Source organism: Nuphar pumila, chromosome 5 (assembly GCF_984573655.1).
Source record: "Nuphar pumila chromosome 5, dmNupPumi1.hap1.1, whole genome shotgun sequence".
Lineage (NCBI taxonomy): Eukaryota > Viridiplantae > Streptophyta > Magnoliopsida > Nymphaeales > Nymphaeaceae > Nuphar > Nuphar pumila.
In genome coordinates this window covers 63,616,639-63,636,238 of record NC_143253.1, presented here as the reverse complement: position 1 = coordinate 63,636,238, position 19,600 = coordinate 63,616,639, and the positions used below count along the sequence as shown (strand labels likewise).

The window sequence follows — 19,600 nt, the reverse complement described above, 5'->3', positions numbered from 1 at the left end:
GGAATACTTTGCCAAATTGTCTTCCATTTGGGACGAGGTTGCTATGCTTGAACTCAAATGGAGTGGTGAATCTATCGATCTTAGACACAAGCAACTTGAAGAAGATCAACTTTTTAACTTCCTAAATGGCCTTAGACCCAAATTTGAACAAATTTGGTCCTCTCTTCTTTCTTCTTTCATGTCTCTCTCCATTGAAGATGTTATCACTAAATTGAGTGGGGAAGAAACCTGTATGGGTATTAGTAAGAACAAACCTAACATCCTTGTTACTTCTATTCAAGAAGAATGTGAAGGAGTGAATGTTGTTTCAAGACCGAGTAACAATGAAAGGACTTACAAACCTCCTCACTTCAAGAATCAAAATCAAGGAGGCAATGGGCAAAATAGAAAAAGAGACTAGCAAACTAACTTGTCATTTTTGTAAAAAATCGGGTCATATCAAACCTATTTGCCCAAAATGAAAGAAATTGCTTGCAATGACTACCGCATCTCAACCGGAAGAATGACCATCTTCTTCCAATGAGTCTCTCTATCTACAACAAATTATGGAAGCTCTTCAACCACTTCTCAAGGAAGGAACTTTCGGAGTTGCTATGACAACCTCTTCACCCCTCAGTAAGATATCTTGACTTTTAGATTCCGAGGCATCATTTTATATGACCCCAAGTGCTTGTTCTCTTTCCGAATACTCTAAAAACTCTTTTCCATCTTTTGTCTCAATGGCAGATCAAACATCTCTTGAAATTAAAGGAATAAGCAATTTTGAAAAACAAGATTTTTTTATTTCAAAAATTAGATTCATACCAAAACTAAATTTGAATTTGCTTTCAGTTTCTCAACTCTCGGACCATGATTGCGATATAAAATTCTCTTTTGATAAATATTGGATACAGGATCGTCGATCCGGGAGGTTGATTGAGGAAGGCTCTAGGAGAGGAGATCTCTACTATGTTGACTCTCTCCAAGTTCCCAAGAATCAATTTTGTAATGTTGTCCAAAATAAGGATATTAATGTATGAAATAAGAGACTTGGACATCCCAACATTGTTAAAATTTCATATCTACCTTTTGTTAAACACCTCTGTAAAGGAGATTTTGTATGTAATGAATGTATTTTTGGGAAAATAAAAAGTTTACCCTTTTATTAAAGATCCATGTTTACAACAAAACCTTTTGAAATCGTTCATTCTGATGTATGGGGTCCGGCTCTTGTGATATCTAAAGGAGGGTTATCATATTATGTGATTTTTGTTGATGATTACACTAGGTATTGTTGGATATACTTTCTCAAACATAAACATAAAGTTTTTTTGAATTTTAAAACTTTTCATATGATGATTTTAAATCAATTCAATAGAAACTTAAAAATTCTTAGATCCGACTCCGGAGAAGAATACCTCTCAAATGAATTCAAGAGTTATCTTGAAAGTTGTGATATTCTCCATCAAAAATCTTGCCCAAAAACTCTTCAACAAAATGAATTAGCCGAACAAAAGCATAAGCATATTATTGAAACAGCTCGAACTCTGCTTATTTCACAAAACATTCCAAAAAACCTCTGGGCAGAGGCAACCCTTACTTCAGTCTATCTTATAAATAGACTTTCATCAAAGAATTTAAACAAAATTTCTCCTTTTAAAAAATTATACGAGAAGGAACCTGACTATGACAGGTTAAGGGTTTTTGGTTGCAAATGTTTTGTCCTTACAGATAAAAATGATAAGTTTTCTCCAAAGGCTATTCTTTGTGCCTTTCTTGGTTATTCGGAAACCCAGAAGGGTTTTAGGTGTTATGATATTAAAAATGACAAATTATATGTATCCATAAATGTGAGTTTTTTGAAAAATCTTAGTGGTTTTGAAAGTATTAAAACTCATAATGAAGATGTAGATTATTCCTTTCTGTTTGAATTGTTGACTAAAGATAATGATACAAGTGATGATGAGTCAACTCAAAATGATTCAAGTGATAATGAAATCAAGAAAACTGTCACCCCTCTGCTTTCCCCGCCACATCAACATATCGATGAAGGATTATCTAGAGATCCCATCACCTATGTTCATAGAGATAAAAACACCTTCAAAAGTGCTCTTGAAAGATATGATGACACCAATAGGTCTGTTTCTCCTAGAGAAAAGAACCTGCGAAGAACCGAAAGACCTAGGAAAGCTCCCTCTAGGTTTATCTCATATGACTCTTTTTCACCTAAATATAGGTCCTTCCTTAGTGCCATTCATTCTTACGTAGAACTTAGAATTTTTGAGGAAGCACAAAAATATTCTAAATGGGTAGAAGTTATAAAGAATGAACTTGGTGCTTTAAGAAGAGTCAAAACTTGGGAGTTCCAAGATCTCCCTAAGGGTAAGAAAGCTATAGGATGTAGATGGGTATTTAAGGTAAAAACTAAGAGCGATGGATCCCTTGAGAGATATAAGGCTCGTTTAGTTGCAAATGAATATAGTCAAGAATATGGAATTGGCTATGAAGAAACTTTTGCTTATGTGACTCGAATGGTCATTGTCCAATGTCTCATCACCAATGCCTCCATCAATAAGTGAAACATCTATCAAATGAATGTTAAAAACGCTTTCCTAAATGGTGATCTGAATGAAGAGGTATATATAGATGCTCCACTTAGAATGAAGACTCTCAAAGGGAAAGTGCTTCGCCTTCGAAAAACACTTTATGGTTTAAAACAAGCCCCCAAGGCTTGATATGATAGGTTTAACTCCGTAATGTTAGAAAATGATTTTTCATCCTGTTTCACTGACACTATCTTATTTGTTAGAAAAACCAATGCAGAGATTGTCATTCTGCTCTTATATGTGAATGATATGCTTATAATCGGAAGTGATTCTAAGGGGGTTAAAAGCATACAAACAATTTTAAAGGATAAATTTAAAATGTTTGATTTGAGATTTCTAACTTATTTTTTGGGTATTGAAGTAGCTTACTCTCATAGAGGGTATTTTTTATCTCAAACTAAGCTTGCCTATGAGATTATTGACAGGTCAGGTATTACGGATGATAAGGTTGTGAAACTCCTGCTATAGTAGGAGCCAAAATGAAGATTGATGATGATATTCCTCTTTCTGATCCCACCCCTTACAGACAACTTTTGGGATCATTGATGTATCTAAATATTACTAGATCATATATTTCTCATGCAGTTCATACTGCAAGTCAATTTCAACATGCACCAACATCGGTTCACATGAGTGTCATCTTGCGGGTCGTAAGATACATAAAGGGTACACTAAATAAGGGAGTATTCTTATCATCTTCTTCTAAATTAAATTTAATTATTTATACTGACTCTAACTGGGAAGGCAACCCAAATAACCGTCACTCCACCACTAGTTTTTTTTATGTTTTTAGGAGATTTACTGATCTTATAGAGATGCAAGAAACAACAGAAAGTGTCTCTATCTTTTACTGAAGCTGAATATCGTGTCATGACAACTACTACCATGAAAATCGTATGGATTCATCAACTACTAGATGACATGAGGATCACATTAGAAGGACCCACTAAGCTATGATGTGACAACAAGAGTGCAATTTATATTGTCAAAAACCATACCTTTCATGAGCGGACTAAGCACATTGAGATGAACTGTTACTATGTTTGAGAAGCCTACCTGAAAGGAGTCATTGATCTTTCATATGTCACTTCAGAATATCAGTTGACAGATTTCTTCACCAAAGCGTTGTGTGCTTCGCGATTCAACTTTCTCCTTGACAAACTTTCAGTCATCCTGCCCTAAGTTTGAGGAGGGTGTTAAATTATGTAATCAAATCATGTAATCTAATATATATTATATATATAAGGTAATACATATACATATATATATAATATGTATATATATCTACCTATTATATATATATAATATTTATTTCATCTTTGTTGTAAGGGTATATTCATCATTTTACACATATTCTCCTTAAGAATATGTATGTAATTTTTCCTTTTTATTTTCCTTTTATTCTTTTTATTTCTTTTCTTTTTTGTTCTTTTCATTTTTACTTACGAATGGATGTTAAAACAGTCAATTTTGAACGGTTAAATTGTTTGAAAAACTGAAAAGATGCACCTTTTAAAAGTTTTAGAAAATGACTATATTAGTCGTATGGAATAGTTATTAGTCGACTAAAATCAGATATGATTTTAGCTTATCAAATACAACTAAATGGAATCAAATTCAATTGTATAGCAGATAAAATCCGATTCATATGACTTGTGAGGGAAAAGGAAAGGGAAGGGTGTTAGGGACAAGAAAACCAAGGATTTCATATCCCTCACAAGTGATTTTTTTAAATGAATGATAGACATTGTCCATTCGACAGTAGTGTGTGGATTTGTAGACTACCAAAATTTTGGTAGATACGGCGAATCCCTTTTGAAAGTAAACGTGTTTTTTCTTTTTCACTAAGAATCAATGTACGGACTAGTAACATCAACTTTTTTTTCTTTCAACAAGTCAATACCATAGTCAACTACACCCAATCTCGTTCCCACATGAAAGCTGGCCAGGCCAGCATTAAGAAAAAGAATATTGTGATATTTTTTTTTTATTGATACAGATAAACCGCCACAAGGATTAGAGACTTAATTGCACTGGCTATGCCTGTCATACTTACGATCATTGGCCTCACAGCATAAAACTCGGTGAGCTTACCCCTTGCCCTCAGGAAATCACCGTGCTTCTGCTTGCACAAAGAATGACACCCCCATTAGATTTGAACCAAGACTACCTGCCTAATGGCTTAGGCCTCATCCCACTATGCCAAACCCCTTTGGAAATATATTGCGATCTCATTTGAGAAGCATGACATCTGCAAACCAACTTTAATGTTCTTTTTTCTTTTCTTTTGGCTAAGCACACATATAGAGCTGGTAAAAGAGCCGAACGAACCGAACTGGGCATGTTCGGGCTCGGCTCATTTAAAAGTGGATTGAACTTGTGGCTCCGCTTGTGTTCATGTTTAGCCAAGCCAAGTTTGAGTTTGGCTCGTTCCTTAATGAGACAAGCTAAACACAAGCTGACTCGTGTAAAAACATTCCATGTTATTTATACATAGTATATACATTTTTATATAATTATACTTGAAAATATATATAACTTCTTATGAATTACACTTAATAGTCCAGATTTTATGTATATATTTTTCATTCATCCTTCTTTATATATATATATATATATATTATGTATTATATATTATCCATAAAAATATATATTTATCTATACGAGCACTATCGAGCCAAGCCGAGCTGAGCTGAACACCTTGTGTTTGGGCTCAACTTGTTTAAGCTAAACGAGCTGCTCATGGCTCAGCTCTCAACCTATATGAACTGACCACGAATGAGTTCGTGAACATAGCCGAATCACCAGCTACTCTGTTAGTTTACCAGCCCTACACGAATATGGTAACAATAACAGTGAATGATGTATAGGGAAAATATTTACTACCCTAGTAGGGAAGGAACTTCTTAGTTGAAACTCATAGAGGAAGTTGTTTTGACCAAATCTAACCCTATGAATGTGTTTAACATGATCAAAATAGTAGGGATCAACCCCTAAAACATATTTTTTAATATAAAAATATGATTTTTTGAGGGTTAAAAATTTTGAACATAGTAGACTTAAAATTTTCTAACTCCAGAGAATTTGACTTACACATCAGAAAAAACAGATTCAGAAGTTGATTTCTACTAAACAAACATATAGATCACATCATAAGGATTAGATATGCCAAAAAACATTAAAAAATATACAGGCTTTTACTAAGGGGTAGTTCCTTACCAACCAGGGTAGCAAACACTATCCCGTGTATATATTATGATTTCATGCTTTTGTTTGCTTTTAGCAATCTTTCCATGGCATTCTACCATGTGATAAAAAAAAAACGACAGATTTGACAGAGATGCTTGCCATGGGTTCTAAATATGAGAAATCTCATCAAGTTGCTCCCACAAGATTGCTCCATATAATTGGTTTAAAAAATCAAGCTGTCGGCTAAGTCTAATTGAGAGTTTGTTTGAAATTTGATCATAAAGTAGTAGATTTGTTTTGTTATTAGAAATTTTGAATTTCATGGAGTCTTTTGATAAGCTGAGCTTTCGATCATGTAGATTGATTTGATATTTAGAACTTCTTTTTTGAGAAAATGGGAAAAAAAATTGTCCCAAGTTCAAAAATTTAGGCTCCAAGCCAAGTTAAGTTCAAAATCCTTTACTGAATATCACATCTACCTGACATTCAGTTTGAGGATTCAACGATTTATATGAAATTTACCTTCATTCAATCATCAAGTGCAGATCTACAATCGAGTTAGAATCTCATGACTTGACTTGTTTTGACTCAATCTAATCTCATAGATGTTCAACATAGTTGATTTAATAGTAATTGACCCTTGGACCATGTTTTTTTTTGACAGAAAACATGTTTTTAACGGTTAGAAAAAATGATGCATTCATAGCCGTTGATTTTTTATCACTAAAAAAACCTGTTTATAGGCCTGATTCGGGCAAAACAAAAGCCAGTCCCAACTAATAAAATCATGTAGATCACATTTGCATTGTCAGATGCAGTAAAAAAAAAACAAAAGAAAAAAAAAAACTGTTTGCTAAGCCGATTGCATCTGTAGCAAACATATATGAACACCAAAAAATCTAATTAACTCAAGTTAACCAAGGGTTATATAATATATTTATTAAATTGCCCATTTACTACTAAAGACGTTTTCATTTTTTTAATGAAGCGCCTACGCGGTAAGGCTGCAAATGGATCGGATATCCAATCCGAGTCGGACATATATTTTCAGATATGGATTCTTTAAGTAAAATCTGAATGTGGATTCGGATCAGATACGTATCTGTTCAATCGGATCACTTTCAGATTTGGGTCGGATTCAGATCAGCATTTTATTTTGGATCTGGAGTTGATCCGAATCAAAATCTGAACTGAATGCATTTTTTACATGTAAAAAACTTGTTTTGTTCTATTTTTTTCTAGATCCAGTATTACCACATGGACTTTGGATTCAAATGCAATCTAACCTCCTCGGATGCTGATATTTCAGATTTGAATTCGGATCTAGCAAGATCCATCCTGAATCTGACCCATTTGCGCCCCTGCTAGGGGTGTCAATGGGTCGGGTTTGGTTCGGACCCAGGTGGAACCAGACTTGGACCAGTTTTTTGGGTGGTATCAGGTTCATACCCGAGTCTAATCGGGTATACTATAAGAGAAACCATACTCGGATCTGATAAGAACTACATGAACCAGACCCGGTAAAATAATATGTTTTATCATTTTTACATTGAAAAATTGCGGGTCTTAATCAGAACTAGCTAGGGTCGGGTCCGGGTCTGGTATAAAATTTCACAAACTATACCCAAGTTTATGTATTAATTGGACCTTCGGGTCTGGACCCGGGTCTTAATCGGGTCTTCTTATTTGTCACCATACCCGAACCATATAGGTTTGGTCCGGGTAACCCAGACCCGTTGACAACCCTAACCCCAACTAAGTGGCTAATATTTTAGAAAGTAGAAAAGGAACAAAGAATCTTAAGACGTCTTCTTTAAAATATCAGCCAGGTTTTAGAATATATCTTAAAGAGTGGGTCTGTATTGGGCATTTTTTCAATTTATTTTATTTTTCTCCTTTTCCCCCTTGTTCTCCGTGGCTTTGTCCTGCTGGATCTGATATCTCAGCAGAGTTCTTTAGGGTTTTTCTCCGTCGCCGGAAAATGGACGCCCTGGATTCCGTCGTCGACCCGCTGAGGGAATTCGCAAAGGACAGCGTTCGCCTCGTCAAGAGATGCCACAAGCCTGACCGGAAAGGTTCGATTTTCCTGCAAAACCCCTAGCCTTTCGCTCCCGGAACCCGTCGATTTCTCGGTTTTTTCCTTTCTTTCTTCTTGATTGATGTTGAATTCCTCTCGATCTGATTCAGAATTCACGAAAGTCGCGTTCCGGACGGCTATCGGCTTCGTAGTGATGGGATTCGTGGGCTTCTTCGTCAAGCTGATCTTCATTCCTATCAACAACATCATTGTCGGATCCGGTTAGGTAGGCGCACCCGAGCGGCTTCGTAGATCCGGTCATCTCTTTCTTACTTGTGCTGTATTTTCGTCTTTTTCCTGAACATGATCGATGCGTAGAGTAGATTAATCTATTATCTTGATTCTTGTGTGAATTCAAAATTGAACACACTAAATTGCATTTTTCAAGCCGATGGAAACATGTTCTGTGTGTTCTTTAGTTGGTATAGTTGAAAGTGAGTCATAAAAAAGTTGCACTCCAATCAATTCTGCGGATCTCTTTGTTAAGTTTTGAAACCATCTATTTTTTGGATGGAAATTTGGATTTTACAAGAGTTTCCGTCGATTTTTATTGCAAAATTTTGTTAATGTAGTTCCCTTTTCTTTTCTTTGGTGATATTTATTGTTTACATTTTGCTGAATTTCGAGAATTCGAATTTCCATTTTTTGTACCATTTAACAGAAGCTAGAATTTCGATAAATTTTAAACAAAAAACTTTCAAACATTAGACCCAGTTGGGATCTTGAAATCAACCTTCCAATAGAGATTAAAACTTGTCTCTGGAACAAATCCTTCTTTAGAATTTAGTCACAGTCAAATATCGAGTAACAGAAGGTAGGATTGAGCCTCTGCTTTCCAGCATAGATGGTGATAAAATATTTACCTAGACATGCATTGGCTTAAAGAGGGATGATCACATATGTGAAGTTGTCCAAAGCTTGATTTGAAGATTCAGCCAATTGGGTGTTTGGTGAAATAGAACAGGCAATGGGAAGATTATTAGCGGTGAAAAGATAAACCATGCAGTGAACCTAGTCCTCTGTCCTAGTCAACTTTAACGACAGGTGTTCTTCTAATGCATTAGGCATTTCGTTATTTTCTGTATACACAATATTGTTTTGCAATGGTACCTAGAATATAAATAATGAGATGTTAATTTTTAACCTCACAAGTATGCCACTAAATTGAATTCTTAATACCTCACCTGAAATTCATTCCCTAAAAAAAGAAAAACTAGCCTGAAATTCTATAATGCCAATTTCTTTTTCAAGGATCTGATGACAGGAAATTGCGAGGTTGTGAATATGCAAGCAAGTTGGTGTTCACTTAAGATATCATCGATTGAATCTTTGTCCATACTCCATAACCTTCTCACGAATAATGTGGTGGTCTGTTTTGATAGTTTAAGTTCTACTATGATAGACTAGATTCGGTGGGATAGATATGTGATTTATGATGGGGTATTGTTCATAAACCTAGCGATTTGCCAACAAAAAACACTGCTTAATTCTTGTGTTCTTCTAGTTGTGCTTGATTTGATGTTAATATGGAGGTGAACTGAGGGTTCTCAAGCTTGAAGCCTATCACTGGGGAAGTGTGAAAAAATTCTATACATATCTGATAGTAATTTTGTCAGTCAGATTCATCCATTTTTCTCATAAAAAAATAGAATATAGTTAAAGATATTATGATCCAGTAGATCAGAAATCACCTCAATCTGATTCTTAAGCACTGAAATGAAACCTTTAGAAGAAGACTACGTTGACACAAACTTGTATTTACTGCCTCAACCAAAGATCTATTTTTTCTTTTAGCAGCACCATTTTGTTGAGGTGTGTTGGGGCAGAATGTAATAACAAATAATGATCATAAGATGACAAGGTATAAAGTTAACTGGAAAATAATGATCGACAATGTATATTTAACAATGTGAACTTTTGATGTCAAGCATAAACTACACACTGATTGGATCATAAGATGGCAAAATGGGTCAAAGTTCAGTTCAAAACCTGGTTGACCTGTATGTAGGAGTACCCAGCACCCATGTTACATAGCCCCACAAGAATGACCACTTTGAACAACTCCACCTCCTCAGCTAATAACCAAAGAGTGAGTTGATGGTGGTTTTTGCAGATAAAGTGAGTTGGCTGTGGTGGTGGCCACTTGCGAACAAGATGCGACAGTGGCAGTCCCCTGTTGTTGGTCGTCTCTCACAGGCAAAATGGATGATCCTATTGGAAGCAAAAGCAAGGATATTGCTGGATTTAGACAATTTTGTATAGAAATATTTGTCAGAGCTAATGAGGTCCGACTGTTTTTATCCAGTGAAAATAATCTTTTTTGGTTAATTTTCACCATAAAAAAAATTGTCCATCTTTGTTACAATATGGAAAATTGCTCGGGCTGCTAATTGCAGACAATCTTTCTCCAATCTGACATTTTCTCCAGATAATGAAACAGCCCCTTAGTGCTTAAGAAGGATTTTATAACCGATTCTAGGTTCCAATTGAGATAGATCATCTCAGTCCTTATCACAGGTAGGTTAAAGCTAGATTAAATAGATAGGGTCAGTGTTGTGAAAAGCGTTGAGGCGTAGCGAGGCGCTCCACCAAAAACCGAGGCGAGGCGTAAGCCTCGAGGCGTAAAGCGTAAGCCTCAAATATTTTTTTAAAAAACTTTAAAAAAATTATAAACAAATTATAAAAAATATCTAAAAATATAAATAAATAAAGAAATGCTTTATTGATGAAATAACAACCAATAAGAAATAGAAAATCTCAAATAAGTACTAAAAAATATGAGATTAACATATAAAAGTAACTAAAAACTGATTACATAACTGGAAAATATATGAGATTAACCAAAAAAAGTTAAAATATACTAAGAAACTGATTACATAACTGAAATAACTGGAAAATATATGAGATTAACCTACAAAAGTTAAAATATATGAGATTATTCTAAAAAATATGAGATTAACATGTAAAAGTAACTAAAAAAATGATTACATAACTGGAAAATATATGAGATTAACCAACAAAAGATAAAATATACTAAGAAACCGATTACATAACTGAAAAATATATGAGATTAACCAACAAAATTTAAAATATATGAGATTATTCTAAAAAATATGAGATTAACATATAAAAGTAACTAAAAAACTGATTACATAACTGGAAAATATATGAGATTAACCAACAAAAGTTAAAATATGCTAAAAAACTGATTACATAACTGAAATAACTGGAAAATATATGAGATTAACATACAAAAGTTAAAATATATGAGATTATTGTAAAAAATATGAGATTAACATATAAAAGTAACTAAAAAAATGATTACATAACTGGAAAATATATGAGATTAACCAACAAAAGATAAAATATACTAAGAAACCGATTATATAACTGGAAAATATATGAGATTAACCTACAAAAGTTAAAATATATGAGATTATTCTAAAAAATATGAGATTAACATATAAAAGTAACTAAAAAACTGATTACATAACTGGAAAATATATGAGATTAACAAACAAAAGTTAAAATATATTAAAAAACTAATTACATAACTGAAATAACTAAAAAATATTCGAGATTAACCAACAAAAGTTAAAATATAGTAACATACTAAGAAACTGATTACATAACTGAAATAACTGAAAAATATATGAGATTAACCTACAAAAATCTTGTTGATCATGTCTCAGAAATATTTTTGTAATTTTTTTTTGCGCCTTGAGGCACAGAGGGCCGCGCCTCAAGTCGAGGTGCGCCTTTTGCGCCTCAAGGCGCGTTTTTGATAACACTGGATAGGGTAGATTAAGCTCTAATAGAAGTCACCTATTCTTAGGCATCCAAATTTTAACAGATGAGAATTAAGGCCATAAAGCCATAGGTTACAAAGAGTGACATATGAAACAAGAAAAATTCTGTTAATTTACCCACAGTGCTTGTGCTAATGTGGATGTAACTCATAAAAAGCTCTTGATAGTTGATACTAATTGATTGAATGAGAAAAAATGGGACCAAATGTCCATTATGTTTAATTCTAATACTGTAGATAATTCTCAACATACGTGCATGTACATGCAATTGGATGAATGTGAATCTAAACTAAGATCCATGTATGAATGGTCTAAATCAATTTCCACTTTAAAAACTAACCTTAACAGGAAAATGCAATGATGTTAGTGTATGGAATTCGTTATCAAGGCTATGTACACGTTTCATGCATGACTCTAATCTTGTAGGTGACTCCTGATGTGTATGCATGTGCATGCAATTGGATCTAATTGAATGTATCAAACCAGCTTTCATTTTTAGTAACTAAACAAAAAAAAAGGGTGACAATTTATGCATATGCACCATGTTATGAAGTCTGTGTATGATAAACTTGTTTTCTTTTGGGGTGTGGAACATGTTTGGCTATTTTTTTCTTCATCCCCGTGTAATATTCGGTTGTTGATGAAGAGTATCATTGTTCTCTTCCTACATGAATGGAAATGTGGAAATAATGCTACCAGCAGTGGTGATGGTGGTAGAGTAACAAATACTCCTAACTTCCATAAACATATGCTGCTATGCATAAAAATCCGATAGCTTGTGTTTGGTATTGGGGGAGGATTTTCATTTGGAAGGATGAGCCTTTCGATTGGCTTCTCCTACCCTTGAGATCTGCAATTGCATAATTTGGTACAGGTCAACTGATGGGTTAAACTTCCCAGATTGATGAATGGAAAATAAAGAAAAGCATGTACTTTTGGATATCATGCAATTAATTATTGGCAGTAAGAGGCATCTGTTTTGATTGTCATGCTAAATCTCTTATTGTCTCTTCATTATGCCGCTTTTATTTTTCCTGGTAGAATATAAACCTTTTTTAAGTTTACATGAGAAATGATCTGATGCAGCTCAGGTAAAAGATCTGCTCCACTTTGCTTTACTGCAAGTTTTTCAACTTACAGCAAATGTGCATGTTTATGATTTGAATTGCCGACTAAACTACTTCAAATATCATGACAGGTACAAAGTACGGAGTGGATGCATTTGCTTTTAGTCTGGTAGAAGAAAATGTAGAAGACATGGAACGTGAATGCTTCTTAATTGATTGCTCATCACAATTATTAAATTCAATTCTAAGAGCTTTATGTTCTCAGATTTTTCTTTTTCCTATATGACGTCAAATCTTTTTGTAATCTTAGATTTGAAACATTCTAAAGATAAATGGAGGCCAAGGATTCATCTTAGCTCAGTTCTTGATATTCCTCTGTTTTGATCCAGGCCAAGGTTGTTAAATGGGATGAGGCGAAGCGAGGCGTAAGCCTCGAGGCGTTGAAGCGTAAGCTTCATATCAAAATAATAAAATATATAATATTAATAAAATAATAAAAAATTTAAATAAAAACTACTAATAAATGATGGTATAAAATAAATTGTGTCCTCACAAGATCAATTAAGTTCCAAATCCTCATAGTGAAACTTTGAGAAACCAGAGTTTGAACCTAAAGCTTCCCTCTACATTGGTCTAAACTAGAGCTTTAACGTCATTTTTACCCGAAATTGCGAAAATTAAGAAGAAAAACTATAGAATCAAATCGACCATCATGCCGAAAACTCATCGGAATCCATCTAAGAATGAAGAAATAAAGAAAGGAGATGAGCAAACAGGGGAGGAAGGGTGGTGGTGCTATCTCAGGCCATGCCAATCTGGAGCTTTATCCTTCCAGATTAATTGATAACCATCCTTGGAAATACAATACAGGATTAAGCATATAGGTAAGTCTGGATTTCGAGCAACCAACTGATGTTTAATGGCTTAGTCATAATGAATAAAAATTAAGGCAAACCTCATTGGTTATCAGGCAAAGACATTATGACAAACCCCATGCTCATAACCCAAAGCCATGCATAACCCAAAACCGACCGGTGCATAAAATTTCCAAGAAATTATTTTTTCATCTTGCCCATTATTGACTTCTTTTTTTTCTTTTTAATCAGTTGAGCTGTGAATTGGACAGAGGAAATAGGACAAGCTCCAGTTCAATGAAGCCAACAGATGAGATCGGATGGCTACGACAAGCAACATACGAGAAGCATGACCCATCATTTTCCCAGCCGTCCAACCAAGGAAGTGCAAAGCAAGGAGCAGAACTCCATGGATGCGTTGAAGGCCCAGAATCCAAGTTGCAGGAGAAGAGTCAAAAAAGTGTTAGCAAGCACAGAAACGAGAGAAAAAAGGCTGACAGGAACTGGCCCTACAGGCGATGGTTTGCTTTCGGGTGCTGATAACCCTTGTCGGCTGTAAGCTTCTTGTGTATCGGCTTCATAAATTAAGTAAACAACAGGATAAAACTGAGAACGCCTCACTGCAACGCCTCAGTACCTTGACGCTTCAAGTACTGAGGCCTACGCCTCTCACAACACTGATCCAGGCATTGCATTTTCTGTCAACATTAGCCAGGCATTTGTTTTAGCTAGAATTGTATAATCAGGTGGCGCACTGGGTGCTTTCAAACTCCTTACTTGCAAACGCTCCTTGAGAGGGATTCACATCTGTTTCCATATATATCTGTGAACAAACTTCTGCCCATGCCAACATGATTCAGACCCATCTGCCATGATGGATGGGAATGATCGAGTTATTTAAGTCCTAGTTGGTCTGTATACTTCGAGAGGGCGGTGTATGTTCACCCCCGATGATTCACTGAATCCCACGTCTGTGTTCGGGGGTCCCAAAAAGCACCACGTATATAAGCACATGTGGCTTGTATTCTCGTGTATGTTGACATCACTCAACATTGTAGTCTGGTTCGGTTGCAAAGACTTAAGTACCCTTTCTTGCTATTATTGCCATAAAACGATGGTTTGAGAAAATGACAAAAATGTCCTTCATTCAAAAAAGGAAAACAAACAGTTCAAAAAAAGGATAAACATGTCCTTCATCTAGAAAGTCGAGGATGATGTTGACTCTTTAAAGTCTACACAGCGAAATGAACCTTAGTCGGCGATCCGATGGTGATCCGGTGAAACGATGGTGAGTCGGCGATCCGATGGTCATCCGGCGAAACGAACCTGAGCTATAAAAAAATTCTGTTTGAACTTTTTATCGTCATCTTCTTCTTCTTCCTTCTCCGTAAAACACTATAAAACCCTCTCTCTCTCTCCTCCTCTTTCTACTTCTGTGCACATCCAGCAGACAATCCTACATTGCTCCATCAAACACCAACTGACCTGCACACTGACTGTAGCATCGTTCAACTTGATTCGTTGTGGAGCCTGATTTAGAGTTTTTGCCCTTACAGGAGGGGGGTTTGGGGGCTTCTCCCAGTGTGGGTAGCATCGTTCAACTTGATTCGTTGTGGAGCCTGATTTTGAGTTTTTGCCCTTACAGGAGGGGGGTCCGGGGGCTCCCCCCGGCGCGGGTCCCGCTGCGCGGCCAGTGGTCCGGGGGGGGGCACCCCTGGCGGGGGCTCGGGGGCAGCGCCCCCAAGACCAAAATTTTTTGGGGCCTTGTATAATTTTTTTATTTTTTTTTTCCTCTTTTAACTATCGAAAAAGAGCAATAAAGTGTTTTGTTTAATCGTGGGGCTCATGTTTCCTTCAGTTGTTTCTTGCTCGAGGTTTTCATAACAACCCTTGCCACGATTTTTCTATTTTCCTTTTTCTGTTTCTTTCTCATGATTTTTTCAATGACTCCCCTACAGTGATTTTTAGTGTTGTCGGGTCTCCAACGAGCCCCACAACGATTTATAGTGTTGTCCGGTCTTCCAACAACGATTTGTAGTATTGTCGGGCCTTTCTACAACGATTTATAGTGTTTTCGGGTCTCCAACGAGCCCACAATGATTTATAGTGTTATCCGGCTTTTCAACAACGATTTATAGTATTGTTGGGTTTTACAGTGATTTATAGTATTTTCGGGTCTCCAACGAGCCCCACAACGATTTGTAGTGTTATCCGGCCTTTCAACAATGATTTGTAGTGTCTTCCGCAAATCACTATAGCGATTTATAGTATTTTTGGGTCTCCAACGAGCCCCACAACGATTTATAGTGTTGTTGGATTTCACTATAGTGATTTGTAGTGTATTCCGCAAATCACTATAGCGATTTGTAGTGTTATTCAGTAAGCAAATCGCTGTAAACCGCTACCCAAATTAGGACCAACTTGTGATAGTCATATCTCCCTAACCGGAGGTCATATTCCAAATCTGTAAAAAGTTGTGTCTTCATTATTGAGTCTAGTTTATTCCTGTAAATTTTCAGCGATTTCTATTTCCATTTTATTCTCCATTTTAACTAAAAACTAGACCCCTATTTTTCTGTGTTATTTGAGTTGCACAACACTACAAAAGTGTAGGCACTGAGAATGTACATGAAAGTACACTTTACTATGTTTCGGTAGAAGGAATGCAATTTAATAATGAGGAAACTGCATATAAATTTTATAATGATTATGCCTTAAAAGTTGGTTTCAGTGTGAGAAGGTTTTCTTGGTCAAAAAATGCACAGGGTGTCGTGGTGAGAAAGACATATGTTTGTTTCAAGCAAGGTCGGAAGAAATCAATGGGAAATCCAACAAGGAGCATGCAAGAATCAAGATGTGCAACTCAAATAACACAGAATAATATGGGTATGATTTTTAGTTAAAATGAGAAATGAAATGATAATATAAATCACTGAAAATTTACAGGAATAAACTAGACTCAATAACGAAGACACCACTTTTTATAAATTTGGAATATGACCTCTGGTTAGGGAGATATGACCCTGACAAGTTTGTCCTAATTCGAGTAGCGATTTACAGTGATTTGCTTACTCAATAACACTACAAATCGCCATAGTGATTTGCGGAAGACACTACAAATCGCTATAATGAGATCCAACAACACTATAAATCGTTGTGGGGCTCGTTAGAGACCAAAAAATACTATAAATCGCTATAGTGATTTGCGGAAGACACTACAAATCGCTGTTGAAAGGTCGGATAAGACTATAAATCGCTATGGGGCTCGTTGGAGACCCCAAAACACTATAAATCGCTATAGTGATTTGCGGAAGACACTACAAATCATTGTTGAAAGGCCGAACAATACTATAAATCGCTGTGGGGCTCGTTGGAGACCCGACAACACTAAAAATCACTGTAGGGGAGTCATTGAAAAAATCGTAGGAAAGAAACAGAAAAAGAAAAATAGAAAAATCGTGGCAAGGGCTGTTACGAAAACCTCGAGCAAGAAACAACCGAAGGAAACATGAGCCCCACGATTAAACAAAACGCTTTATTGCTATTTTTCGATAGTTAAAAAAGGGGAAAAAAATAAAAAAAATTATACAAGGCCCCAAAAAAATTGGTCCGGGGGGGCGCTGCCCCCCGAGCCCCCCGCTAGGGGCGGCCCCTAGACTGTTGACCGCGCAGCGAAACTCACGTTGTGGGGGAGCCCCCGGACTCCCCTCCTATAAGGGCAAAAACTTTAAATCAGGTTCCACAATGAATCAAGTTGAACGATGCTACCCATGCTGGGAGGCGCCCCCAAACCCCCCTCCTATAAGGGCAAAAACTTTGAATCAGGCTCCACAACGAATCAAGTTGAACGATGCTATCCACACTAGGAGGAGCCCCCAAACCCTCCTCCTATAAGGGCAAAAACTCTGAATCAAGTTCCACAACTCATCAAGTTGAATGATGCTACCCACACTGGTAGGAGCCCTTAGACCCCCCTTCTGTAAGGATAAAAACTCTTAATCAGGCTCCACAACTCTTCAAGTTGAATGATGCTACACACGCTGGGAGGAGCCCCCAAACCCTCCTTCTGTAAGGGTAAAAACTCTGAATCAGGCTCCACAACAGTCAATGTGCAGGTCAGTCGGTGCTTGATGAAGCAATGTAAGATCTTCTGCTGGATGTGCACAGAAGCAGAAAGAGAAGGGAGAGAGAGAGTGAGAGGGTTGATGTTCATGACCTCCTCCAGGAGAGATTTCTTTCTCGGATAATCCTGCAGTGCAGAGACTAGGTCTTAAATAATCATCTTCGGGCACTTAAGTCTTTACAATCACTCCTTTTCTAGAATCGTTATTTTTTTTGGCACCAATGGAGGAGAGGGTACTTAAGTCTTTGCAATCGCATCAAACTCCAATGCTAATTAATGTTGACAAACATGGGGATACGAGACACACAAACTTAAATACGTGGTGCTTTTTGGGACCCTCGAGCATGAGATGTCCTGTTCGGGGGGGGACATATAACCTGCTTCGGTATACTTCTTATCATAGTAAAAAAATACCACCAAGATTTTGAGAATCTTGAGATATTATTGGGTGACATCAAGGGGTAGCAATTGTTGGCATTTTGGACCTTGGGCCCAACCCAGATTTTAGCAGGATGGCTTGACTTGTTTTGGATACACACATACATATATGGGCCACTAGAATATGCAAGCTAGAGTTGAACTTGGCATTTTCGATTTGCAAATAAAATCCTGCAGATGTCTTCAACTGGAACCGGCTGTTTGATCCTGTCTTTTCAACAAAAAACATAAATTTTGGATGTTTGAATATTTATGAAAATTCTGAGCCGTTGATTTTCAAGCCTTAAAACTTTTGGATGTTTGAATATTTATGAAAATTCTGAGCCGTTAATTTTCAAGCCTTAAAAGCCCTTGCTTATGAATCATGATCGGATGATCCAAGAACCTGTTCCTATAAAACCAAGTGTAGATCACATTGGTAAGGTGAAATTTAAGTAAAAAAAAAATCACAAAATCTCAGTTCACTGTTCACACTCTAGGTCATGTATTTCCAGTTGTGTAGATCACATTAATATGGTGATTTAAGTAAAAAAAAAGAAGAAAAAACCACAAAATCTCAGTTCACAGTCTAGTTCGTGTCAGGTTGTTTGGATAGAGCTAGTTCTGCTCTGCATCCAGGGGCGGAGCTACATTGTGGGGAGGGTGGGCACGTGCCCACCCTGACCCACAAAAGTTTCCCAAAGGGTCAGGGTGAGCAGTGCCCACCCTGACCCGCATTTTATGTGGGTAGTGCCCGACGGCCTTTGGTCTCTCTCTCTCTCCCTCTCTCTCTCTCTCTGTAGCCACCATCTAATCTGGTATATATGTTACTTTGCAATCTCGATAGGACTCACCGGAAAGCTGATGGTTCCGTCCATCTTGGTGGTTCTCCGCTTCACTGCGTGGATACAATCCCCACTGTGAAGAATATGTGGCTCCCTCAGTGGCCCTCTGGCTACTGCGCCAAGAATCTGGCCTTTTAGGGTTTTTTGTGTGTTGTTTTCTAATTACTGTTAGGGCTGAATCCATTAATAATGAATGCTTTGTTTTAGTTTAAGTATTAAGATTTTTTAATCAAATAACATAAGTGCATAATCTATGTTGTTTTTAGGAATTAGGGTTTTGATTTGATTTTTTTAAATGGCATGAATGTAATTATGGTTTTAAGATTTTTAAGTGTTTTCATTTTTTTAATTAGTATTAAGCATGAAAATGAATGTTTGATTTTGGTTAAAATATTAATGTATTTAAATCCATTAGCATAGATGAAAGATCTATGATTTGTCTTAGGATTTAGGTTTTTTATTTGCATTATTTCAAATGATATAAATGTCCGATTAGGGTTTTGATCTTTTTCTCTATTTTTTCTTTTCAATTTGCAATAATAATCATTCTATATTTGATTTCTGTTAGGATCGCAGGGTTTCTTTGTTTGTTTTTCAATTAGCATTAATCATGATTTCTTGTTGGATTTTATTA

General features: G+C 36.2%; 1 protein-coding gene across 2 annotated transcripts; it reads left to right on the top strand.

Moving 5' to 3' along the window:
- Positions 1-7,702: 7,702 nt before the first annotated feature.
- On the top strand, positions 7,703-13,082 carry LOC149837708 (protein transport protein Sec61 subunit gamma-like). 2 transcript variants are annotated; one of them, XM_090007468.1, is made up of 3 exons: positions 7,703-7,849; positions 7,962-8,077; positions 12,859-13,082. In XM_090007468.1, exons 1-2 carry the CDS (start codon positions 7,756-7,758, stop codon positions 8,075-8,077), a joined length of 210 nt encoding a protein of 69 aa, XP_089863594.1. In that variant the 5' UTR covers positions 7,703-7,755; the 3' UTR covers positions 12,859-13,082. The 2 variants fall into 2 exon arrangements, with proteins under 2 accessions (XP_089863594.1, XP_089863596.1); XM_090007470.1 differs by having other exon boundaries at positions 7,962-8,108.
- Positions 13,083-19,600: the final 6,518 nt, after the last annotated feature.

Excerpts from the sequence above, each read along its gene's own strand:
- LOC149837708 (XM_090007468.1), top strand. The coding sequence starts at position 7,756 with ATGGACGCCCTGGATTCCGTCGTCGACCCGCTGAGGGAATTCGCAAAG. Across the intron at positions 7,850-7,961 it reads CCACAAGCCTGACCGGAAAG|AATTCACGAAAGTCGCGTTC; the intron begins GTTCGATTTTCC and ends GATCTGATTCAG.